General features: G+C 38.6%; 1 protein-coding gene across 1 annotated transcript in view; it reads right to left on the reverse strand.

The window, feature by feature from the left end:
* The window catches only part of Map3k15 (mitogen-activated protein kinase kinase kinase 15), a 135,485-nt gene that overhangs the window by 25,211 nt on the left and 82,586 nt on the right, over positions 1-27,688 (reverse strand). The window contains exons 11-16 of the mRNA XM_028772703.1: positions 27,527-27,634; positions 25,702-25,751; positions 22,092-22,187; positions 5,380-5,467; positions 3,391-3,524; positions 618-745 (exon numbers count right to left, since the gene is read on the reverse strand). Of these exons, the coding sequence (XP_028628536.1) occupies positions 618-745; positions 3,391-3,524; positions 5,380-5,467; positions 22,092-22,187; positions 25,702-25,751; positions 27,527-27,634 (604 nt within the window). The remainder of the gene's footprint in view (positions 1-617; positions 746-3,390; positions 3,525-5,379; positions 5,468-22,091; positions 22,188-25,701; positions 25,752-27,526; positions 27,635-27,688) is intronic.

Here is a 27,688-nt window from a genome sequence, read left to right on the forward strand (position 1 = left end):
CTACACATGATTGGGCCCTTCACAATTTCATTATAGGAGAAGGCCAGTGAGGCTATTAGTAGTTAATAGTTTTTGGAGGTGATTTTCTTCAGTGTTGTAGACACTGATATGCTTCCCATGCTCCAATTAAAACAAAACAAAACCCTAACCATGTTCATGTAGTCAACCCTATTTAAACCTAGTGGATCACAAAAAGATATGAAAGAAAGAGACTAGTTGGGAAGGAGTCAGCAGGATTGAGAAAGGGACAACAGAGGCTAATTTGGGGTGAATAAAAAATAATACAGTATATATGTATAAAATTATGAAAAAGTTCCAGTGTCCCTTTTCCATCCTTTTCCAAATCACTCCCTTACTCCTGAATGAGAAGATCAGAGCTCAAGGCCAGAGATTTTGTTCTCTCAAACTCTTTGTCTCCAATGTTAGCACTCAGTAGACAGTGAGCATTTTAGGCTGAATCATGTTTGCAAAGTTGTATACGATTTTTCTAAGAAACCAATGTTTTCCAATCTCTAAAAGGTCTGGTTTTTGTTAATGGTGAGACAATCAATGATGTCCAGATTGTATGCTCATGAATGCTTTTCAGAATGTGATATCAGAAGAGAGCAGCTACGTACCTCCAGGTACCTGCTCCATAAATATCTTAATGTAGCCATTCTCTGAAATAGAGCCAAGGTACTGGACGATATTGCGGTGCTTGAGATACTTGTGGAGAGCTATTTCTTCATGCAGAGGCTGAGAGTACCTATTACAGAAAAAGAAGCAAAGTCCGTATCACCTGCCAAATACCAGGACTCTAGGCCCTCATAGTCCCTTAACAGTAACCACCCTACTGGATCCCTTCTGGAATCTCTTCCTCAGCATCCATGAGAATATTAAACTTCTCATCTGTAAAACATGGGATACAGGCTGAGTATCCCTAATCTAAAAAGACAATATGATCTAGAATATTTCGAGTGTCAATATGACACCAGTAGACAGCGTGTGATGGGTTACTGTTAAAATGTATACATAATAAAGTTTTATCTAAAATTACCTTCAGGCCATATGTACAGGAATTTTGTATTTAGGTTGATGTCCCCTACCCTATGCATACCTCATTATGTATATACAAACATTCCAAAATCTGAGTCTCATTTGAGACTCTTCTTGCTTCTTGTAAGAATTTCAGATAAGTAATATGCAATCTGTAACAACACAGCCATGGAGGGCTTCTAGAGGACCAAGGTGCCCCACGTTTCTCAGGCACTGACACAGTACCTGTTATGTGGTAAAAACTCAATTAGGAGTTACTATTTTTACTATTACTATTACTATTGCTTGTGTATAGATTATCCAACAAATTTTCATGTCTTTCAACAATCTTCTTCCTCCCATGGAAAGTGGTGGTGTGGAAAATTCTGTCTCAAACTGACATCTAGTCTTACTCTACAGACTCAACCCAGAACTAATGAGTGTCCAGTCCCAGCTTCTGGACTTTCAATTTCATTCCCCCACCCTACCTTTATGAAACACAAATTTCACTTTAAACACTTTTCTTCAGAGACTCCACATCAATACCATATTTTTAAGGTGACAAAAAAGGCCCTTCCAATCTGGTCAGATGGTCCCTTTTAACAGTTTTGTCTAATGAGCTTTCACTAGCCCATAGCCTACCCTCAGGCTTTGAGAAATTGGTTGCTTTATCAATGTATTTTTATTTCTTTTTTTTTTTTTTACTTTTACTTCTTAACAGCTCAGTTTTTCCTTCGTAGGCCTATTTTCTACCAAGGTTATGTGCTCCTCAATAAAACTAGCTTGAAGATGATGTGTTCTCTCAAATTTGTAATAGTTCATTCAGGAAAAGTTAGCCCCCTGTTTTCTAAAGACAGTTTGTGTACCCTTCCGTCACAACACTTTTCATTTCAACTCATGGACACAATATCTGCATTCTCTACTAAAACAGCACCCTAGGGTCAGGACAGCAGTCCAGTCACCTCTTACTTCCTAGCACCAGCCCAGATTCATGAATGAAAAACATGCCCAGTCATTCTCAATTCAGTGTAAAAATTTTGTGAATTGGACAAAATGTCTCAGGCCCTTTCTGGCTCAAAAACCTCAGGAACTTCTGTGGGAAAGGAAAAGCTAGAACAGCTGGTACTACCAATGGAGGTACAGGCCAGGAATATCCCCAGATCTATGCAACTGCAACAGCCTATCTATCGCACTAGTAAGAGACCATTCAAGAGGGGCTCAGGAGATTGGAATGTGCATCTTGTTTCTGTATGTCCCTTTGGGAGTCCTTGAATCTCCATCAAGCTGGTTTCCATATTGATAATGTGAAGAGATCAGATTAGTTTGTTTCAGGTCTTAGTTATAATTCACATACTATACTATCCCACTGAAAATAAACAAATTAGTGAATGAATGGATGGTCAGACAGTTGCTAGAAATCCTGTGTAATACAGCTTTAAACAGTGGTCCCCTAGATGGAGGGAATGTTTGCACACATCCATCGGCACCCAGTGCTGGATGCAATACTGCAACTATGGTGTCCGTGGCCCATGGATGGTTATTTCTGTTGGGGTCATGATTACATGTGTAGCTTCTTTACAGAATCATTCAACAGCAGATTTAGATGGGGGTCTAAATTTTAAATGATGTAAAGTTAAAGAATATGCAGTTGGGTGGGTAGGGAGGTGGAAAGGATCTGGGAGGACTTGGGGGAGGGGAAAGAATATGATCAAAGTCTACTGTATAAAAAATTAAAGAAATAAATGTAATAATAAAATTGCTGAGTAAGTTGTAATACTGGTGGTACAAACATAGCCCTTAATCTCTGGGTAAGGTTGAAGGGCAGTTATTAACAAAATTTTATGGTGAAACTGTTTTTTAACAGCATTTAAGTTCTGTAAAATGACATATCCAGACAAATCATAGCCATTTTCAATTGTTACAGTGTCAATTTAAAAGCACACAGTCAAGGCTGGAGGTGTAGCTCAGTGGTAGAGTGCTTGCCTAGCATGCTTGAGGACCTGGGTTCTATCCCCAGCACTAAAAAACAAAGAGAAAAAATTTCTCAGTTACATTTTAAAATATTTTCAAAATAGCTGTATAAAATGTAAAATTTCAGACATAGTCGTGGGTAGAAATATAGTTTTCTTTTGAAATATGACCTTCTGTAATCTATAAACCTCTTAGTCTGCTTTTTCTCAACGTACTTACAATATACAGAGAATAAAAGCAGATCACCCTTTAAACCAGAACATTACAAGCTCTGACAATATAAAGTAGCCACATCATTCTGTTGATATAGAGTAAATCATTAAATCCTTTCGCCATCAGTGGTAGGCCTGGGATATAGAGTGTTGAGATAGCAAATGTAGAATATTGAAGGCAGTCTCAACTTGCCTGATATCTCTCTCTGGGATTTCCTTGATGGCTATTCGTACTTGATTACTGAGATCACGGCCAGCATACACAACCCCATAGGAGCCTTTCCCCAAGACAACTCTCTCCCCATTCGCATCATGGTCATACTCATACTAAACAAGGTAAAACAACAGGATAGATCAATAAATAAATAAATAAATAAATGAAAAAACACAACTTGCCAAAGAGAAATCCAAAAATTATCTAACAAGTTTTCAGAACTATAAAGCATTAGTTGAGTGCTGAGCCAAATACAGCTCTTAGGGTATATGCTTTTTCATTTAACAATCATTCTCATTTGTTCGTGTGTTTATAGAATGACTTAATGAAGTAGAATTCAGGAAAAGTAAACAAATACCACTCACCTGTAAATTACCTGGCTTATCTTTTGGAGATTTTTCACCATTTTAATGCTGCAATTTAAAACTTTCTAAGCATGTTAAGTACCATAAGTAAGTATCTTCCTGCATGGCCTCTTATTAACTTGTCGGGAAACAAACCTCTTTCAACATTCCAGGAAAGAATTAAAAGTTAAAGTTAATATTATCTTGATATAGAATATACAACATGTTGGAAGGTCCCCTCTTTCCTTCATAGAGATCTAGTGCTTGCTACAAATATATTTTACAGTTAGAATTGCTAGTCTGTCTCATCAGTCTTATTATTAAAACCTGCTGCAGCCCTGCTGGAAAGGCTAACACATGCCTATAATTCCAGTACTCAGCTCTGGGTTAGTCTGGACCACAGAGGAAGACCTGTCTTACAAAACAAAAACAAGGCTAGTGAGATGGCTCAGTGGCTAATGGTGCTTACCATGCCTGCCTGGTGACCCTAATTCAACCTTCTGAACCCATAGAAAGAAAGGAGAATCAATTCTACAAAGTTATCCTTTGGCCTCCACACATGTGCCCACATAATGGGTGCACATGCACAGTAAGTTGAAAATGACAACAATAATAAGTCACTGCATGTCTTCAAGTGTATTTTTGTTCATGATTAAAACAAAGGTGACAGTAGTTTAAGCAACTCTTATGTAAAACCATAGAGAGAACAATACATATTTCTGTGATTTGGCATGCCCCACTGTTTTTATTTACCCCACAACAATTTATGTATTGAATAATGTGTATGTTCCTTCCTATACACCTAAAGATGCTCATGTCAACTGATACACAATTAAGATAACTTAAGGGTCTCCACTGTCTGACAGAACTAGAAACAAGCCTGCTCCACAGACTTATTTCAGCTTCCTCTCTTTGTCACATCTGTTGCCTTTAAAGGCAATCACCTAGTCCACTTCTATAACATACTTTGACTGTAACTAATAATTTTTGTACATGACCCAATTTCTAAAATGAACCCTTTAGCAGCTTTTTGAAGAAAACCTTAAGGAATTAATTTCAGTCTAACTTCAAAATACGTAATAAAATCTCATTAAATTATAATTACTGGAAAAGCTTGAATTAGTGGTAAATCTGAATGACTGCAACATTTAAGCACACCTAAATGGTGTACTCATTGTAGACTACAACTTTGCTGTCCAAACAAGCTTATGATAATGTCATTTTCTATAAAGTGATTTAAACACTGGTGTATTTAATATACCATCTATAAGGAGATATATCTAAGGTCCATTTAGGCAAACATCTGTTTCCACCTTGTCAACTATTTCTCTTGGAGTTTCATACATACTATTAATGTAGAAAAATATACTTTGCATAGTCATGTATTAAAGAAATTTTAATGTAATCCATGGCCATTTTTCTTCAACATTTTGACTGACAGGATCATATGATTTTTCTATAGAGATACATAATCTTTGAGACCCATGGACAATGATATCTGGCTGGTTCAAAAGTATCTTTATACTCAATAAAGGATTTTATATGCAAATTGGGACACTTTTCTTTAGGCACAAAAGGTATTATTAAAGGATGTTTGGGTAGTTCAGGGTCTTCTGTGACTTACCTCTAAGGTGTCTCCATCAGCCTCTCCCTCCAACTCCACTGTACTGCCCACTCCATTGTTTAGCATCTCTTTGACCAAAGAGCAAAATCTAGAACAGCAAATGCCCCAGAGTATTACCCACTATTCACTCTTGCTCCTTATGTTTAACTTACCTCTATTGTATTAAATTGTTCTTAAACATAAACTAAACCTCTAGGAATTGTGGAACAACCATTCCACTCTTGATATGACATGGTACTTTAATGATTAGCTAATCTAGTTCTAGAAGATATGTGATACCTAAGTCCTCTCCATGTAGTATCTCTTTCAATTAGCTGGTCACCTGATGCCAAAGAACCTCTCGTAAATGCATCACATATGTAGAACTCAACAAGAACAGCTTCTCTTCTATTAAACTAAAAGCTTCACTTTTACGGGTTTCATCGACAGACGTAGAGTAAATTACATTCGTTTTTGTTTATCCATACGTCATTTGTGGACACTTGGACTGATTCAATTTTTGACTCCTAAGTGCTGCAATAAACTTGGGAGTGTAGATGTCTCTTTGGCAGACTGTTTTATGGTCAGGAAAGAGCGGTGATTACTAAAGGCTGAGGATATCAGAGAAAAAGGAGGGATTGAAAAGGATGATCAGGGCTGAACGAGGAAATGGCTCAGTGGTGAAGAGCATACATGAGATGCTGCTCTTTTAGAGGACCTGGGTTCAATTCCCAGTACCCACATGGTAGTTGACAACTATATTTAAGATTCATTTTGAAAAAGTTCCAGAAGATCTGATACCCTCACACAGACACTCATGCAGGAAACCACCAATGCACATGAATGAATGAATGAATGAATGAATGAATGAATGAATGAATGAATGAAAAGGATGATCAATGGATACTGGGTATATCTAGTTAGGAAAAAAGAAATATTGCGAAGAAGATCTCAGAAGATGGAGAGATCTCCCACGCTCATGGATTAGCAGAATTAACATAGTAAAAATGGCCATCCTACCAAGAGCAATCTACAGATTCAACGCAATCCCCACCAAAATCCCAACACAATCCTTCAAAGACATGGAAAGAGCAGGTCTCATATTCATCCAGAAAGGGAAAAAAAAAACAGAATAGTGAAAATAATTCTTAACAATAAAAGAACTGCTGGGGAAATCACCATCCCTGACCTCAAGCTATACTACAAAGCAATAGTGATAAAAACTACATGGTATTGGTATAGAGAAAACACATTGATCAATGAAATAGAATTGAAGACTCAGAAATAAAAACCACATACTTATACACACTTGATCTTTGACAAAGAAGCCAAACATATACAATGGAAAACAGAAAATACAATAAATAGTGCTGGTCTAACTGGCCATCTGAATGTAGAAAAATGAAAATAGATCCATATTTGTCACCTTGTACAAAGCTCAAGTTCAAGTGGATTAAGGACCTCAACATAAAACCAGATACACTGAATCTAATAGAAGAGAAAGTGGGGAAGAGCCTTGAACTCATTGGCACAGGGGGAAATTTCCTAAACAGAACTCCAATGACTCATGCTCTAAGATCAAGAATTGACAAATGGGATCTTATGACCTGGAAAGCTTCTGTAAGGCAAAGGACACAGTCAATAAGACAAATCGGCAACCTACAGATTGGGAAAAAATATCCACATCTGATATAGGGCTAATAGACAAAATATATAAAGAATGCAATAAGCTAACCACCAGAAAACCAAACAACCCAATCAAAAAATGGGGTATAGCACTAAACTGAGAATTCACAACAGAGGAATCTCGAATGGGTGACACGCACCTAAAGAAATGTTCAACATCCTTAGTGATCAGGGAAATGAAAACCAAAATGACCCTGAGATTTCACCTCACACCAGTCAGAATGGCTAAGAGCAAAACCTCAGGTGACAGCACATGTTGGCGAGGATGTGGAGAAAGAGGAACACTCCTCCATTGCTGGTGGGATTGCAACTGGTACAACCACTTTAGAAATCAATCTGGAGGTTCCTCAGAAAATTGGAAATTGTTCTACCTGAAGACCCAGCTATACCACTCTAGGGCATATACCCAAAAGACGCTCCACCATGCCACAGGGGCACGTGTTCCACTATGTTCACAGCAGCCTTGTTTGTAATAGCCAGATGCTGGAAAAAAACCCAGATGTTCCACAACATAAGACTGGATACAGATCATGGGGTTCTCAATAGAGGAGTTAGAATGAAGACTGAAGGAGAGCTGAAAGGATTTGTTGCACCATGAGGAGAGCAACAATACCAACCAACCACAGCTCCCAGGGTCTAAACCACCAGCCTGGGAGCACTTAGGGAGGGATCCAGCGCTTCAGTTGAATATGTAAGAGTGGAGGGGCCTGCTGGGCATAGGTGGAAGAAGAGAACCTTGACCACATGAAGGCTGGATGCCCCAGGGGGTGGGACTTTTGAGGGTGGGGAGGTGGGAGTGGGGGGGGTAGATAGAGGTTACATCCACAGAGAAGAAGGAGGAGGGGTGAGGGGATTGGGGGTTCCTGGGTGGGTGGGGGATGGGGTAAGGGGACAACATAGGAAATGTAAATAAAATATCCAATAAAAAAAGGAAAAAAGAAAAAAACATAAAAATAAAAAAAACAACACTAACTGGAAATAAAAGACTGGATACAGAAAATGTGGTTCATTTACACAATGGAATACTACTCAGCTATTAAGAATGAGGGTATCATGAATTTTGCAGGCAAATGGATGGAACTAGAAAATATCATCCTGAGTGAGGTAACTTAGACCCAAAAGGATATGCATGGTATGTACTTACTAATAAGTTGATATTAGCAAAAAAATTTACAGAATATACAGGATACAGTCCACAGAACTCAAAAAGGTTAACAAGTTAGCCAAAAATGTACAGAATACACAGGATACAGTCCACAGAACTCAAAAAGGTTAACAAGTGAGGATGCCTCAATCCCATTTGGGAGGGAGAAGAAAGCAATCACAGGAAGGAGGAGGAAGGAACTGGGTGGGAAAGGGGACAGGGAAGGGAAGAGGGGAACATGATCAGGTATTGGGTGGGGGAAAAGGACTGAAGCCCTGAGGGCCATCAGAAAGAATGGAAACAGACAACATTGGGAGGTTGGAGATGGGGGGACTCTCCAAAATACACCAGAGACCTGGGAGGTGAGAGACTCTCAGGACTCAAAGGGAGAGACCTTAGGTGAAATGCCCAACAGTGGAGAGAGGGAACTTGTAGAGCCCACCTCCAGCAGAAAGACATCAAGTGAGGGATGGGATTGCCATCCCACAGTCAGAACTCTGACCCATAGTTGTTCCTGTCTGAAAGAGCTGCAGGGATGGAAATGGAGAGGAGCCTGAGGAAAAGAAGGTCCAGTGACAGGCCGAAAGTGGGATCCAGCTCAAGGGGAGGCCCCAAGGCCTGACACTATTACTGAGGCTATGGAATCCTCACAAAAAGAGACCTATCATGACTGTCCTCCAAAAGCCCCAACAAGCAGCAGAAAGAGTCAGATGCAGATATTTGCACCCATCCAGTGGACAGAAGCTGCTGAGCCCTGTGGTTGAATTAGGTAAAGGCTAGAAGAAGCCGAGGAGGAGGGTGACCCTGTAGGAGGACCAGCAGTCTCAATTAACCTGGACCCCTGAGATCTCTCAAACACTGGACCACCAACCAGGCAGCCTACACCAGCTGATCTGAGGCTCCCAACACATATACAGCAGAGGACTGCTTGGTCCATGTTCAATCAGAAAAGATGCACCTAACCCTCAAGAGACTGGAGGCCTCAGGGAGTGGGGAGGTCTGGTGGGTGGGGGTGGAGGAATGGGGACATCCTGTGGAGATGGGGCGGGAAGAGGTATGGGATGTGGGTCAGACAGTGGACGGGGGTGGGGGGAATAAAATCTGGAGTGTAAAATAAAAGATTAAATTTTTTTTTAAAAAGGGAAATGTTGGTGCTCTGTGTAGAGTGTCTACAGATAACAATAATATTCTGTACTTTCAAGTGTTATTTTTGGTATCTTGAAACAGAATCTCTCATCTATAGCCCATTCAGCTTGGGCCTCACTATGTAGCCAAGGCTGGTATAGAACTTGTAGTGATCCTTTTGCCTTGACCTCCTAAGTGCTGGAATTATAGAACTGCATCACTGTGCCTCAATATACTATAATTTTCAAAACTATCAGGAGATGGTTTCAACATTTTCATTATAGAAGTGAAAATTGTAAAGGAGATTAACTATATTTGCTCTAATTTGAACATTACATAGTGTAAGCATATATTGAAACAAAATGTGGTATCCTATAAAATATGTGTAATTTTGTGTATCAGTTAAAAATAAAAAATTAAACAGAAATAATTCTTTTTATACATAATAGCACCCATTAGAAATATAAATACCCAGTAAGGCACAGTGGCTTATGTCTTTAATCCCAGTACTTTGGAGGCAGAGTAAAGTGAGTTGGATGCCAGCCTAGTTTATTTAACATGTTCCAGGACAGTTGGGACAGCATAGTGTGTGACCCTGTCTCAGAAAAAAAAAAAAGGTGAATAGCTTTATCATGTCCCTATAAGCCTTTTTTCTTGTCCTTTGCTGCTTTCTCCAGTACTAATTTGTGAGCCATTCTGTTAACAAGCCTTTTCAAATGTGTCCTGCCATTACTCTTTAACTCTGGCTTTGATACCAGTATACGGATATAAACTGATCAGTGCTAAGGATAGTGGAACTTTCTCCTCTCAAGATGTGGGCAGTCCAGTTCTCAGTGAGGCAGAAAGTCTCATATTAGGAAGGATGATGAGGAAATGCCCATGTCATTTTGTTGACAAAAATGAAGCCTAACATCAACAGTTACCCATCTAACTTTATCACAAATGCTGAGCTGTGTATGCCCCCTGCTCAGTCCTATGTAATAACTTCTTTTATGCACATGATCCTGACTCAGTAGACAATGTTTATCCATATTTCTCTGTTAAGATATTAGGGAAAATTGTATAAATTTTAATATTACAATGTTCTTTGTTTTCCCCTAACACATTCTGCCAGTATTTCTTCTGGTACTTGAATGCTGGGATACCTGATAAGCAAACTTCTTAGGAGAGACATGATATGGATTCATTCATTACAGTAAAATTTAAAAGATAGTATTAACTATTGCCAATCATATAAAGGAACCAGACCCTTTATATGTTGCTAGTGGGAATGTAAATTTTTGAGACCACTTTGGAAAATCGCTGGCACTAACTATAAGCCAGTGCTGAATATAACCTCTTTTGTTGTAGAACAGTCCACTTCTAGGTGTATACACAACAGATTTGATGTTTGTGCTCACCAAAGGGAATGTATAAGATTATTCCTAGAGGTTTTATTTATCAGAGCACCAAATGGACATGATCTAAATGTTCATTAGTAGGAGAACAGATAAGCTGCTACATGTTCATGTAATAGAACACTTCAAGAATAAAAGGCATAAATACATATAAACAGCATGGCTTAACCTCATGGCTATTATTTTCAGGAACCAGGGACAGACTACAGACGATTTAATTTTATTTATTTATAGGAGAAAAATGGACACAATTAACCATGGTGATAGAAATTAAATTAATTATCACTAAAGGGAGTTTAATGACTAGGGTGGGACACAAGGCATCTTCTGGAGTGCTGATGTGGAAAACAGTTACATGAGTATAGATTTATGTCAGAAATACATATAAAGGCATCTAACTGCACATTTCAGAGAAATTTATACTTTACTTGTATGTATGTCACACCTCAACTAAAATTTTTAAACTATGCAATATAAAGTAATTGAGTACTAAACTAGACTTTATAATAAAACAATGTTTTGCCCAATACTTGGCAGCATTTTCTTACTGTAAATTGAGGATTGTGGCTCAATATGTCTGCAGTATGCTAGTTATGCTGATCTCTGAATATACTGTGAAAATGATTGAGATACAATGAGCTAAAGTCTCCTCTAATTACCTAATACAGGCTCTCAAACTAGGAATAAAAGAAATCCCTGCCTTTGGGCTGGGGCAGACACAGAATCGGTCTGCTCCTGTCCTGTGGAGAAACTGAATCCTGAGTCATCGAGGAGCCACTGCACTCAGAGCAGAAGGATTTCCAGATCCAAGAGGTGGCCTGAGTCCCAGGAGTTCTTCCACCCAGGAGATTAGGAACATAAGACCACAGAGACATCTGGACTCCGAGGAGCTCTGCAACAAGCAAGATAACTGGAAATACACACTCCAGTCTTACACAGTGAGGGCAGGTAACACTAGAGTTAACCAGATGGCGAAAGGCAAGCGCAAGAACATAAGCAACAGAAACCAAAGTTTCTTGGCATCATCAGTACCCAGTTCTCCCAATATAGCAATCCCCGAACACCCCATCACACCTGAAAAGCAGGATTCAGAATTAAAATCACTTCTCATGATGATGATAGAGGATTATAAGAAGGAATTAAGTAACTCCCTTAAAGAAATACAGGAGAGTACAAGTAAACAGATAGAAGCCCTTAAAGAGGAATCACAGAAATCCCTTAAAGAAATGCAAGAAAACACAAAGAAGGAATTAAACAAAAACATTCAGGATCTGAAACTGGAAATAGAAACAATAAAGAAAGTTCAAAGGGAGACAACCATGGAGATAGAAAACCTAAGAAAGAGATCAGGAGTCATAGACGCAAGCATCACCAACCGAATACAAGAGATAGAAGAGAGAATCTCAAATGCAGAAGATACGGTGAAAAATATTGACACAGTTGTCAAAGAAAATGCAAAATGCAAAAAACTCCTAACTCAAAACATCCAGGAAATCCAGGACACAATGAGAAGACCAAACCTAAGGATAACAGGTATAGATGAGAATCAAGATTCCCAACTTAAAGGGCCAGTAAATATCTTCAACAAAATTATTGAGGAAAACTTCCCTAACCTAAAGAACAAGATGCCCATAAACATACAAGAAGCCTAGAGAACACCAAATAGACTAGACCAGAAAAGAAATACCTCCCGTCACATAATAATCAAAACATCAGATGCACAAAACAAAGAAAAAATACTAAAAGCAGTAAGGGAAAAAGGTTAAGTAACATACAAAGGCAGACCTATAAGAATTACACCAGACTTCTCACCAGAGACTATAAAAGCCAGAAGAGCCTGGACTGACATCATACAGACCCTAAGAGAACACAATTGCCAGCCCAGATTACTATACCCAGCAAAACTCTCAATCACTATAGATGGTGAAACCAAGATATTCCATGACAAAACCAAATTTCCACAATATCTTCCCACAAACCCAGCACTTCAAAGGATAATGGATGGAAAACGCCAACACAAGGAGGGAAACTACAACCTAGAAAAAGCAAGGAAGTAGTCTTCCAACAACCCCAAAAGAAGATAACTATACAAACATAACTTTACCTCTAATAACAAAAATAACAGGAAGCCACAATCATTTTTCCTTAATATCTCTTAACATCAATGGTCTCAATTCCCCAATAAAAAGACGCAGACTATCAGACTGGATACACAAACAAGACCCAGAATTTTGCTGCATACAAGAAACGCACCTCAGTGACAAAGACAGACACTACCTCAGAATAAAAGGTTGGAAAACAATTTTCCAAGCCAATGGTCCCAAGAAACAAGCTGGAGTAGCCATTCTAATATCAAATAAAATCGACTTTCATCCAAAATTAATCAAAAAAGATAAGGAAGGACACTTCAAACTCATCAAAGGAAAAATCTACCAAGGTGAACTCTCAATTCTGAACATCTATGCTCCAAATGCAAGGGCACCTACATACATAAAAGAAACTTTACTAAAGCTCAAAACACACATTACACCTCACACAATAATAGTGGGGGATTTCAACACCCCACTCTCAGCAATGGACAGATCATGGAAACAGAAACTAAACCGAGACACTTTGACATTAACAGAAGTTATGAGCCAAATGGACTTAACAGACATCTATAGAACATTTCATCCTAAAACAAAAGAATATACGTTTTTCTCAGCACCTCATGGTACCTTCTCCAAAATAGACCATATAATTGGTCACAAAACAACCCTCTACAGATACAAAAAGATTGAAATTATCCCTTGCATCTTATCAGATCACCACGGACTAAGACTGGTCTTTAATAATGACAAAACCAATGGAAAACCCACGTGCACATGGAAACTGAACAACTCTCTACTCAATGATGACTTGGTCAAGGAAGAAATAAAGAAAGAAATAAAAGACTTTTTAGAATTCAATGAAAATGAGGACACATCATACCAAAACTTGTGGGACTCCATGAAGGCAGTGATAAGAGGAAAACTCATAGCTCTAAGTGCCTACAAAAAGAAACTGGAAAGAGCACACACTAACAACTTGACTGCACAACTAAAAGCTCTAGAACAAAAAGAAGCAAATACACCCAGGAGGAGTAGAAGGCAGGAAATAATCAAACTCAGGGCTGAAATCAACCAAATAGAAACAGAAAGAACAATACAAAATACCAATAAAACCAGGATCTGGTTCTTTGAGAAAATCAACAAGATAGATAAACCCTTAGCCAGATTAACCAGAGGGCACAGAGACAGTATCCAAATTAATAAAATCAGAACTGAAAAGGGAGACATAACAACAGAAACTGAAGAAATTCAAAAAATCATCAGATCCTACTACAAAGGCCTATACTCAACAAAACTGGAAAATCTGGATGAAATGGACAATTTCCTAGACAGATACCAGGTACCGAAGTTAAACCAGGAGCAGATAAACCATCTAAATAGTCCCATAACCCCTCAGGAAATAGCAGCAGTCATTAAAAGTCTCCCCACTAAAAAAAGCCCAGGACCAGATGGTTTTAGTGCTGAATTCTATTAGACCTTCAAGGAAGACCTAATAGCAATTCTCTTCAAACTATTCGACAAAATAGAGACAGAAGGAACACTACCCAGTTCGTTCTATGAAGCTACAATTACACTCATACCCAAACCCCACAAGGACCCAACAAAGAAAGAGAACTTCAGACCAATCTCCCTTATGAACATAGATGCAAAAATACTCAATAAAATTCTAGCAAACCGAATCCAAGAACACATCAAAACAATCATCCATCATGATCAAGTAGGTTTTATCCCAGGAATGCAGGGATGGTTCAATATTCGGAAATCCATCAATGTAATCCACTATATAAACAAACTTAAAGAAAAAAACCTCATGATCATCTCACTAGATGCTGAGAAAGCATTTGACAAAATTCAACATCCCTTCATGATAAAAGTCTTGGAAAGATCAGGAATTCAAGGCCCCTACCTAAACATAGTAAAAGCAATTTATAGCAAACCAGTAGGCAACATCAAGCTAAATGGAGAGAAACTTGAAGCAATCCCACTAAGATCAGGGACTAGACAAGGCTGCCCACTCTCCCCGTACCTATTCAATATAGTACTGGAAGTCCTAGCCAGAGCAATTAGACAACAAAAAGAAGTCAAAGGGATACAAATAGGAAAGGAAGAAGTCAAAATATCGCTATTTGCAGATGATATGATAGTATACTTAAGTGACCCCCAAACTTCCACCAGAGAACTCCTAAACCTGATAAACAACTTCAGCAAAGTGGCTGGTTATAAAATCAACTCAAACAAATCAGTAGCCTTCCTCTACATGAAAGATAAACAGACTGAAAAAGAAATTAGGGAAATGACACCTTTCACAATAGTTGCAAATAATATAAAATACCTTGGTGTGAATCTAACCAAGCAAATGAAAGACCTGTATGACAAGAACTTCAAGTCTCTGAAGAAAGAAATTGAAGAAGATCTCAGAAGATGCAAAGATCTCCCATGCTCATGAATTGGCAGGATTAATATAATAAAAATGGCCATCTTGCCAAAAGCAATCTACAGATTCAATGCAATCCCCATTAAAATCCCAACTCAATTCTTCACAGAGTTAGAAAAGGAAATTCTCAAATTCATATGGAATAACAAAAAACCCAGGATAGCGAAAACTATTCTCAACAATAAAAGAACTTCAGGAGGAATCACCATCCCTGACCTCAAGCTGTACTACAAAGCAATAGTGATAAAAACTACCTTGTATTGGTACAGAGACAGGCAGGAAGATCAATGGAATAGAATTGAAGACCCAGAAATGAACCCACACTCCTATGGTCACTTGATCTTCGACAAAGTAGCTAAAACTGTTCAGTGGAAAAAGGACAGCATTTTCAACAAATGGTGCTGGTTCAACTGGAGGACAACATGTAGAAGAATGAAAATTGATCCATTCTTATCCCCTTGTACAAAGCTCAAGTCTAAGTGGATAAAGGACCTCCACATAAAACCAGATACACTGAAACTAATAGAAGAGAAGGTGGGGAAGAGCCTGGAATACTTGGGCACAGGGGAAAAGTTCCTGAACAGAACTCCAATGGCATATGCTCTAAGATCAAGAATTGACAAATGGGACTTCATAAAATTGCAAAGTTTCTGTAAGGCAAAGGACACTTTCAATAGGACAAAACGACAACCAACAAATTGGGAAAAGATCTTTACCAATCCTTCATCTGATAGAGGGCTAATATCCAATATATACAAAGAACTCAAGAAATTAGACTCCAGACAACCAAATTACCCTATTAAAAAATGGGGTATAGAGCTTAACAAAGAATTTTCAACGGAAGAAACTCGAATGGCCGAGAAGCACCTAAAGAAATGTTCAGCATCCTTAGTCTTCAGGGAAATGCAAATCAAAACAACCCTGAGATTCCATCTCACACCAATCAGAATGGCTAAGGTTAAAAACTCAGGTGGTAGTAGATGCTGGCGAGGGTGTGGAGAAAGAGGAACACTCCTCCATTGTTGGTGGGACTGCAAGATGGTGCAACCACTTTGGAAATCAGTCTGGTGGTTCCTCAGAAAATTGGACATAGCATTACCTGAGGATCCAGCTATACCATTCCTAGGCATATACCCAGAAGATGCTCGAACATATAACAAGGACATATGCTCAACTATGTTCATAGCAGCCTTGTTTATAATAGCCAGGAGCTGGAAAGAACCCAGATGTCCTTCAACTGAGGAATGGATTCAAAAAATGTGGTATATTTACACAATGGAGTATTACTCAGCTATTAAAAACAATGAATTCGAGAGGTTCCTAGGTAAATGGACGGAACTAGAAATTATCATCCTGAGTGAGGTTACCCAATCACAAAAGAACACACATGGTATTCACTCACTGATTATTGGATATTAGCCCAGAACCTTGAAATGCCCAAGATGCAACTCACAGGCCACATGAAGCTCATAAAGAAGGAAGACCAAGTGGGGGTGATTCGGTCCTTCTTAGAAGGAGCAACAAAATACTCAAGGGAGCAAATATGGAGACAAAGTGAGGGACAGAAACTGAAGGAGGGGCTGTCTCAAGACCACTCCACCTGAGTATCTATCCCATGTGCAATCACCAAAGGTAGATGCTGATGTGGAAGTCAGGAAGTGCATGCTGATAAGAGCCTGATACGGATATCTCCTCAGAGGTCTTCAAGAGTCTGACATACTCAGAGGCAGATGCTCACAACTAGCCATTGAACTGATCATGGGTTTCTCAATGGAGGAGTTAGAGTGAGGACTGAAGGAGCTGAAAGGATTTGCAGCACCATGAGGAGAGCAACAATACCAACCAACCACAGCTCCCAGGGTCTAAACCACCAGCCTGGGAGCACTTAGGGAGGGATCCAGGGCTTCAGTTGAATATGTAAGAGTGGAGGGCCCTGCTGGGCATAGGTGGAAGAAGAGAACCTTGACCCCATGAAGGCTGGATGCCCCAGGGGGTGGGAATTTTGAGGGTGGGGAGGTGGGAGTGGGGGGGGTAGATAGAGGTTACATCCACAGAGAAGAAGGAGGAGAGGTGAGGGGATTGGAGGTTCCTGGGTGGGTGGGGGATGGGGTAAGAGGACAACATAGGAAATGTAAATAAAACATCCAATAAAATTTTTTAAAAAAGATCTTCCTATAAAAGCTCTGAGCAACTTGCACGATGGCATTTGTGATCAACTTTGTACTTTTCAGAGGGAAGAAAATGTAGCACCTACTGAGTATTTACCTAATGTCAAGAAAATAAATAACATTTCTACTTAGGAGTTAGAAAAAAAAAAGAAATTCCTTTAGCCTAATAAAAGCTGTCTGTAAAAACTGGCTCCTAAAATCATACTTAAAGAGGAAACACTGGTTGTTTTCTTCTTAAGATCGGGGCCAAGAATAGGATGTCCCATCTTGTCATACGTGCCGGGCAGTGTGGCACATGACTTTAATCCCAGCACTTGGGAGGCAGAGGCAGGTGGATTTCTGAGTTTGAGGCCAGCCTGGTCTACAGAATGAGTTCCAGGACAGTCAGGGCTACACAGAGAAACCCTGTCTCGAAAAACCAAAGAAAAAAAAAAAGTTACCAAAAAAAAAAAAGAAAACCAATATACAATGGTTAAGTGTATTTTGAAATTAATAAAAACGTCATTTACAAAAGCCTCTGAAGAATAAAGCATTCAGGCAAAAGAAGTACAAAATGTATGTATTGAAATTATAAAGCACAGATGAAATCTAATAAAACATAAATAAATACATAAAAAGTCAACCTATACTCACAGATTGAACAATAACCTGATAATATGGTGATGCTCCCTGAATTGATTAATATTTCCAACAAACTTCTCATCAATCCTCTCTCCATCTTTTCCCCCTACCATTCACAAGCTGACCCCAAATTAACATGGAAGAGTCCTGTATGTTCATGGAAGGGATGATATGACATGGTTCCTGCCCCTGGAACAGAGCCAGAAGGGCATGGGCCTCCACGAGTGTTGATGGTTGCTGGATGTGAGACTTTGTGTGTGTGTATATGTGTGTGTGTGTGTGACTTCATTCTCCTCTTTCAGGGAATGCTCTCCCTGCCAAAATTAATGACTCCATGATAAGTAGAGACAGCACAAATCTGGGAGGTGAGGGTGTATCTAATGTCCTTAAATTCTGTGACCTTCAGGATAGCTCTTAAGGCTATTGCAAAGAACTCTGAAACCATGAGTTCAAGAAATATAGGATGCAATATGAACTGTATAAGGAGCTTCACGGACCAAAAAGAAGGGAGGCAGTGGTACTATGAGCCAGCTTGTCAGAAATATATTACAGAAGGAGATAAAGAGATTTGGGGAGTGGTGATTACAGGACAAGATCCCACACCCAGATAAGTTTATTGTTTGTACTTCCAAAGGCAGACAGATTCCTGAGTTCAAGGTCAGCTCAGGACAGATTGAGATTAGGCCCAGGTATGGTGGGAATGGTGATCAGAGAGTGAGATCCTACCAAAATAGCTCATTATCTGTGCTTACAGAGATAGGCAGATCTCTGAATTCATTTGCAATGTTCAAGAAAAGTGCTTGCTGTCTTTTTCTAAGAATCCAGGGGCTAAGGTTATGGGATGCTGCTTCCTGGGATAATCAAAAGAGAACCTTGAATAAATAATCAAATTGATATATGTAAATAAAGGACTGGACTTTGGTCTATAAGAGCAGAGCTATCTGGATGAACTGTCTGGAAGAGTTGGCAGAAGCAGAATACAACTTTTACCCTACAATTGACCTTGAGTCATTCTTTTAGCTGCTCCCAAACACTCCTTCCTCAGAACCCCTCTCCAACCTGAGGCTGGTCCTTGGCAAAAGCAAGCATCAACAATAATGAAAATAATCTTGAAAAACAAGCACAAAATTGAAAGATGCACATGTCGTGATTTTATAACCTCCTGAAAGCTTCTGTAACAAGGTCTACTTGCAAATGGATAGAAATGCAAATAAATGGAATAGAAGTTCAGAAATAAGCTCTTAAATTTAAGGCCAACTCATTTTCTAAGAATGCCAAGACTACTTGATGGAGAAAGGAATATTCTTTTCAACAAATGGTGTTTGGACAAATACCACACACGAAGTACAAAGTTATATTCCTATCTTATAGAATAGTAAAAAAATTAAAGGGATAGTGACACAACTTATCAGCTAAAGTCACTTGCTGCCAGACCTAAAGAACTAAACTCAATCCCTAGTATCCACATGGTGAAAGGAGAAAATCTATTCTAGCAAGTTGTCATCTTATCTCCACATGAACACCTTGGCACCCCACACCCAAAAATAAGTAAATAAAATGAATTCAAAATGGAACAGAGACTTAAATATGATAGCCAAGCCTATTATAAATTTAGAAAAGAAACAAGTACCTCAAATTAGGTAAAGCATTCTTAATTTAAATTTAATTTTGTGTGCGAGCACGAACGTGTGTGCCTGTGCATGGCTGCTAATCTGTACATATTCCATGTGTGTGATACAGTGATCATGGAGGCCAAAAGGAAGCATTCGATCACCTGGATCTGGAGTCACAGCTGACTGTGCATTGCCACTTGTAGGATCTCCACAAGTACTCTTAACTCCTAAGGTATCTTTAGCCCCCAAAACCATAAATATAAACAAAACATGCAAATGACAAGAAAATGGATAAATCTAGTAATTAAAAATATTTGTGTTATAAGTGATACTTATCAGTGATGTGAACAGATAACTCACAGGATGGGAAAAAGTCTTAGCAAATTTTATCTGGGTATGTATGTAGGATATGTAAGTACCCCATAATAAAAAGACAAACAGCCCAACTATTTGAACAAACATCACTTTCTCATCAGCAATCCAAGTTAACATTATCAGGAATAACACAAAGATATTGAGTATCCTCTGTTATGAGGCACTAAACAATATGCAGTATCATTTTTGTGCTATTCCTACCCCAAATAATAACACACGTATAATTATGAGACAATAGAAAAGAAACCCAAATTAAAGGACTACACAACATATAAGGCCTGTGCTTTTTGAAAGTATTAAGTCTTCAAGATGAAAGGAGACAGAGATGGCCACACTCAAGCATCACATGACCCTAGATTGGACTGTGAACCAAAGATAAAATACCTTGTTTTGCTATAAAAGGCATTAGGATGGAAAGTAAGTAAAATTTTGTACTAGATTATGATGCCATGTCCATCTTAATTACTAATTATATAACTATAATAAGTATATAAGTGAAGATTTCTTGTTTTTAGGAACTATACTGGAATATGTAGAGGCAATAAGGCATTATTTCTATTGCTTATTCATCAGTTTAGAGAAAACATGCATATAGAAACTGTAAAATGACTTAGTAAACGGGCTTGCATTGAGGGATTCTGGGTAAAGCATTCATGGTAATTCTTTTTTGAAACTTTCCTACAGCTTTCAACATTTTTCTAAATAAAAAGTACATTTTTAAAATGTTGGGCAAAGGACTTGAACCACATTTCTTTAAAGAGAGTATAAAAAGTATCCTATCAACAAATGAAACGATGCCTAGAACTATTTGTCAATAGAGAAATGCAAATCAAACACACAATGTGATTCAACAAATACCTACTATGACAGCTAGTACTAATAAAAAACTAGACAATGAAGGACAGGGAGGTGAAGAAGTTGGAACCTTCATATATTGCTAATGGAAATGTAAAATGGGAGAAGGGTCTAGTATTTTGATCCCTAATTCTACAAGCTTGGTGTACTCACAAATCTTGTATATGGATGTACACAGAAGTAAAATTCATAATAATCCAAAAGCTAGAAGCATCTTACATGACCAGTAACTGATGAACAGACAAATAAAATGTACTATTAGTTCTATAAGGGAGTATTGCTGCTAAGGCCTCCAAAGCCACAACAAAGTATGGGTACATGGTATGTCATAGAAGACTCTTAAAAACTGGACACTACAGAAAAGAAGCCAGGCATGAAAGGCCACATACTATGTCACAACATGTATACATGATGACCAAAAAATTCCTAGAAAATAGATTGGCAGTTGTATAGGGCTGAGGTTATAGAGGGTTTGGATAAGAGAAAATGGTAAGTGAATATTAATGGCTACTGGGTTTCCTTTAGGAATAATGAAAATATTTTCTTTTATTTAGTCTTCAGTGTAGAATTTATTTTTTATTGGATATTGTATTTATTTACATTTCAAATGTTCATCTTTCTGGTTTCCCCTCCGCAAACCCCCTATCCATCCCTCTCCCCCCTGCTTCTATGAGGGTGCTCTCCCATCCACCAACTCACTCTCACCTCACTGCTCTAGCATTCCCCTGGGGCATCAAGTCTCCACAGGACCAAGGCCTCTCCTCCTATTGATTCCAGATAAGGCCATCCTCTGCTACATATGCAGCTGGAGCCTTGGGTCCCTCCATGTGTACTCTTTGGTTGGTGGTTTAGTCCCTGGGAGCTCTGGGGGTCTGGGTGATTGATACTGTTGTTCTTCCCATGGAGTTGCAAATCCTTTCAGCTCCTTCAGTCCTTCCCCTAATTCCTCCACTGGGGTCCCTGTGCTCAGTCTGATGTTTGGCTGCAATTTTCAAATTGTATTATGATGGTTGTTAAAGTCTGGAGCTACATTAAAATTATTAGGTTAAAAACTTTAGATGGTTGCAAGATATGTGGATTCTATCTCAATGTTGTAAAAACAATTGTATATGAATTAAAAATTTCAAGAAAGATAGTAAAGTTAACAAACATTTTTCATAACAAAGATCCTTCAGTATTATCTGCCATAAATACATTACACATACCTAAATTAGCTATAACTCACCTATTACACTGGTCTTCAGTGGAAAAGTAGATTTGAAAGTCATCAGAATTATCATGGACATAAAGAAAACAGCACCGTTCATCAAACTTGGACAGGCTGTAAAATTTCAAAACATAAGAATGCTTATACAAAGCCAGGTTCGGTGGTATACACTTTTAATCCCAGCACTGAGAAGCAAAGATAGGTAGATCCCTGAATTTGAGGTCAGTCTGGTCTACAGAGCAAGTTCCAGGACAGCTAGTACTACATAGAGAAACCTTTTATAGAAAAAACAAACAACAAAACCAAAGAGGATGCCTATACATACACTATGATGTCATTTTTAAAATTTTTTTCATAATTTACTTTTTTAAATTCACATTACATCCCAATCACAGTTGTCCCCTCTCCTCTCCTTACAGCCCCACCCTTACAAATCCCTCTCCCCATTACTCTGTCCCCTTCTCTGAAGGGGAGCCCCCTTGAGGACCACCCTGCCCTGAGACATCTAGTCCCAGTAGGACTAAGCACCTCCTCTCCCACTGAGGCCCAACCAGGCAGTCCAGGTAGGGGAAGGGGATCCAATGACAGGCAACAGAGTCAGAGACAGCACCTGCTCCAATTGTTTTTTTTTTTTTTTTTACATTTCAATTTTTTTTATTGGATGTTTTATTTACATTTCCTATGTTGTCCCCTTACCCCATCCCCCACCCACCCAGGAACCCCCAATCCCCTCACCCCTCCTCCTTCTTCTCTGTGGATGTAACCTCTATCTACCCCCCCCACTCCCACCTCCCCACCCTCAAAAGTCCCACCCCCTGGGGCATCCAGCCTTCATGTGGTCAAGGTTCTCTTCTTCCACCTATGCCCAGCAGAGCCCTCCACTCTTACATATTCAACTGAAGCGCTGGATCCCTCCCTAAGTGCTCCCAGGCTGGTGGTTTACGGGACCCACATGAAGACCAAGCTGCATGTCAGTTACAAACCAATTTTAAATTTTAAGGAAAATTGAAAAAATCTAGCTTATATTTGTGTCTACTTTCTGAGTTCCTGATTTTATTAATCATTATTTTTAAAGTATTTTTATTTTTAAATTATACATAAATATACGTGTGTGTGTGTGTGTGTGTGTGTGTGTGTGCCTGTGTGTGCCTGTGTGTGCCTGTGTGTGCAGGTTCTGCAGAGACTAGAAGAGGCTGTGGGATCCTTTGAAGCTGGACTTACAGGTGATTGTGATCTAGCCAACATGGGCACTGGATCTGAAGTCAGGTCTTCTACAAGAGCAGTGAATGTTCTTGAACACTGAGCCCTCTCTAGCCCCAATGCTTCATTAATCTTTAGCAAATATGCCACAATTTGACTTTTCTTACTCCATGAAAGTTAAATTTAGAGACACTTATATTGCAAATGTATTTTTCAATTGATTTTAATATGTATCAAGAGATTCCTATATATTCAAGGGCAAAGAAAACATGGCCAACAGAAAAAAGTAGAAAATATGATCTCTGTCTTCTAGTTCATAATCTTACAAAAACAGAAAGGTAAGAGTATTTATGAAATAATAATTGTCTCAAAGGAATTTTGACACTTAGAAAGTATTAGGACATTCATGGTCAAGGCATGTAAACTTGAGAAAGACCATTAAATATTTTCAGTCTATTTCTACCCAATTTCTGGACCTGACATACATAGCTTCAAACAAGCAATATTCACTTTGCTTAAACACATCCAGTGAATGAAAGTCATCACACTAGTATCTACTTACAGATTTCTGTTAGAAAGTTCATTCACATTGGGTCAACATGTAATAAATAGCCCTCATTCTGCCAGAGAATTGAGTCCAGTGTACCATCTATACAATTAGTTCTTCAAACAAATGAAGCCACTTTATCTGGCCCCTTGTTGGTCATTTCTTTTGATCCAGAACCTGTCTTTTTTTTTAATTGGTTATTTTCTTTATTTACATTTCAAATGTTATCCCCTTTCCTGGTTTCCCCTCCTGAAACCCCTTATCCCATCCTCCCTCCCCCTGCTTCTGTGAAGGTGCTCCCCCACCCACCAACCCATCTACTCACTCACTCCCACCTCACCACCCTAGTATTCCCCTATACTGGGCATCAAGCCTCCACAGGACCAAGGGCCTCCCGTCTCATTGAGAACCTATCTCTTATCTGTTTATTTGAGATGAAATATTGTTGTATAGTTCAGGGTGGTGTTGAGCTTACTATGCAGCTTCAGCTAGACTCCAGATCATGATTCTTCTGCTTTAGCCTCCCAATAGAGCAAAAATGTCTTAAACTATCCTTAATGCTATAGATGACACAAAGAAGATGTATTAAAACAGCAACAGCTTAGGGTGATTCAAAACAAATTAAAGTTAGGTTATACATGAGCCAGGTATGAAAAAGGAATCTACAAAAAATAACTACAAGAGGATCCAAAGAATGCCTGTCATGTTATGCTAGTCCTGAGGTCTTAGCAGAGCTCTATGTAAATCTCTACTGATGGCTGAACTGAAAGCTAGCGGTATTTCTATGAAGTAATATAAACAAAAGGCCATGTTGACATTTTGTACATTACTGCCACATTAAGATAATCTTTTCTCCTGGTTTCAAGGCAGCATTATACAAATACACCATTATCCCTATTTAAGCACTGATGTTTTCAGGACAAGATCATCCTGGGTGTGAAGGTAATAAAGGATTCATTCAGTGGCTTTTGAGTTTATGTTTTATGTCTTATGTTTAGAGAAAGGACAGAAAAAAAAAAGCTCTACCTCAAACTCTTATTTGATTAAAACAGAAAAAGCAGAATCCTATAGAGGCTGGGTGATTTTTATAATGCCACATAGCAAAGAGAGAACTCATATCTACTTCACAGTAAACTCCTACCTTTGGACGTCCTGGTAAGTTGATTAGGGCATCTGAGGTATGTTAGTGTGGCTTGGGATAATTTATGAAAGCTCACCATTCATGATTCCCAATAGCAAGTGTCATACTTTTAGGAATTTATCATCTCTGTTCTTATTAACAGTACCCCTGCCCCCAGAGCTCTATTCAGGAGGCCTACTCAAGTTCTAGATGCAAGTACTGACTTCAGCCCTGGGGGGTACTGCTGCTGCTGGTGGTGGTGGTGGTAGAGGAGGAGGAGAGCACTTGAAATTGTTTCTAAAGAGATAATCTTTTTTTCAGTCAACATTTTCTCTTTAAGGTATGATAACTAATCATTCCTTCTACAGGACTGGAAGTTACCATATTACAAGTCAAGAGGCTCTTAGTAACAGCACACTGTGAACATCATATGGGGCAACAATAAAAAAAAATATTCTGTTAAGTTCCGTTAAAAATAAAAACATCACATCTTATAAATGAGTGGAAATATCAAAGTACCTTAAATACCACCATTATTTGTATTAAGACAGACAGTTACGCTGGGCGGTGGTGGCGCACGCCTTTAATCCCAGCACTTGGGAGGCAGAGGCAGGCGGATTTCCGAGTTGGAGAGTTCGAGGCTAGCCTGGTCTACAGAGTGAGTTCCAGGACAGCCAGGGCTACACAGAGAAACCCTGACTCGAAAAAAAAAAAAAGAAAAAAAAAAGACAGACAGTTACATCTTTCTCTTATGTTCTTACCTTATTCCTTTAATAGAAGAGGCTGCAAAATTCCACTCATGGATTTGTTTCTGCAAGTATAAAAGATGGAAGTCAAGAGCTTGATTTTTCTCAATAAAGTATTATTTCTGATTTTATCCTTTCATCAATTATTTCTTCTAGTTTAGTGAAATAGTGATTAGGGGTTAGAGCAATATACTTTACAAAACTTGGAACACACAAAACATTTTCTGAGGTATGAAAATTCATGCCTCTGATCCAGTTTCGAGAAAACAATATACATTTGAAATACGTAGCTTGGGATAGATACACTACACACATTGAGTAAGTAGTCTTTCCTCTTCTGTCAACACAGTAGGCAAACTCTGAAATAGGCATAGGAACAGCCCACCTCAGTTATAAAAATATTTGGAGACATAAGACTGACAAACCTCATTTATCTTTGTTTCAGTCTGTCCCTGGGCTCACAGCTAACCACATTTCTGTCTCCCTTGCAGTTAGATGAGGCTATATGACAGCGTCCTGACCAATGGGGTGTGAGAAGCTCTTAAAAACCTCCATGAAAGCTGAGCATAGGGGCACAAGTCTATAATCCTAGCAATAAAAAGGCAAAAGATTGCCGAAAATCCAAGATTGGTCTGATCCACACGGTAAAATTGCAGGCCATCCAGGGCTACATGACGAGAGCCTGACTCAAGTATTTAATATACACTGTGCAGGAAAAATGCAAGCACATCATGGCAGCTCATCCTCATTAATGATTTCTAACTGTATTTTCAACAAAAAGATTGCTCCAGAGTTAAATATTAGACAAGGTTAATGGTCTTCACTTGAGATTTGACTAATCTGCTAAGGTATTTCTAATCTGAATGTGAGCCTCTGTTTATTTTACCATGCTGTATTCTATTTGTGAAGATAATGCTTATTTATGCCTGATAACACAATCATTCCCATTTTTGCTAACAGAGAGGAAAATAATCTTTCTTTGCTCAGCTAATGGTAGAAGTTCCCCCCATACTCCATGGAAACACACGTACAGCAAATAAACCTATCTAATGTGCTTATTACATGCACTACGCTTCATGACTACAGAATTTATGAGAAATAAAGTATTTTAGATAAGCAGATGAAGATACTGGTATTACCCAAACCTGAAGACCCAGCTCAACATTCTGTAATCTTTATAATGGGCAATTATAATTGTTATTACAGTATAAGCTTGTATAAATTTCATAGTAACTATCAAAGTTCTAAACATACATACTCTGCAGTCAAGCAAGCCCATCTCTAAGATACAAACTGGCATGTCATTGGCAAGGGTGAAAAATGGAAGAATGGTATTAAGTATCAGTGAGAAAGGGGAAATACAGTAAGTACATCTAGACTGTGAAACATACCATACAATAGGAAAACATAAGGAATGTGACATTTTAAAAATCAGGTGGCTGGGTGTATGCCTTGTGAAAAATTGTTCAGGATGTATAGAAATCTTTAAAAACAAGTTTCAAAAGAAACAACTGTTAGGTCAATGTAAAAGCACTTGGTTTACAAACCTATGACCTAAATTTGATCCCCAAATCCCACAGTGGAAGGAGAGAACCAAAATTTGAAAGTTGTCTTCTGACCTTCATGTGCAACTGTGACTATACACACATGTATGCGCATGCACACATACATATACACACACATGCACACACATGTGTACAGTATATGTACAGTATCATAATTTAGAGTTAACCATAGGTGCCTATTATCTCTAATACTACCATACAAACTGTCCTATTTCAAAATCAAATCACTGATTAAATAATATAAAAGACAGCACTAGTCCTATTTTTTCCCTTACCATTTCTGTGGGTGAGACATGCCATAAAGAAACAGTTCTTTCTTCAGCTTCATTGTTGATAGAAACGTAAGAAGGCTGGTAAACTTTGGTTGGCTCTATTACCAGAACCTAAAATAAGAGGATTTTTATTTTTTACAAGACAGCAATCACACAGGTGACCCT

The sequence above is a fragment of the Grammomys surdaster genome, unplaced genomic scaffold, assembly GCF_004785775.1.
Source record: "Grammomys surdaster isolate TR1022 unplaced genomic scaffold, NIH_TR_1.0 217, whole genome shotgun sequence".
Lineage (NCBI taxonomy): Eukaryota > Metazoa > Chordata > Mammalia > Rodentia > Muridae > Grammomys > Grammomys surdaster.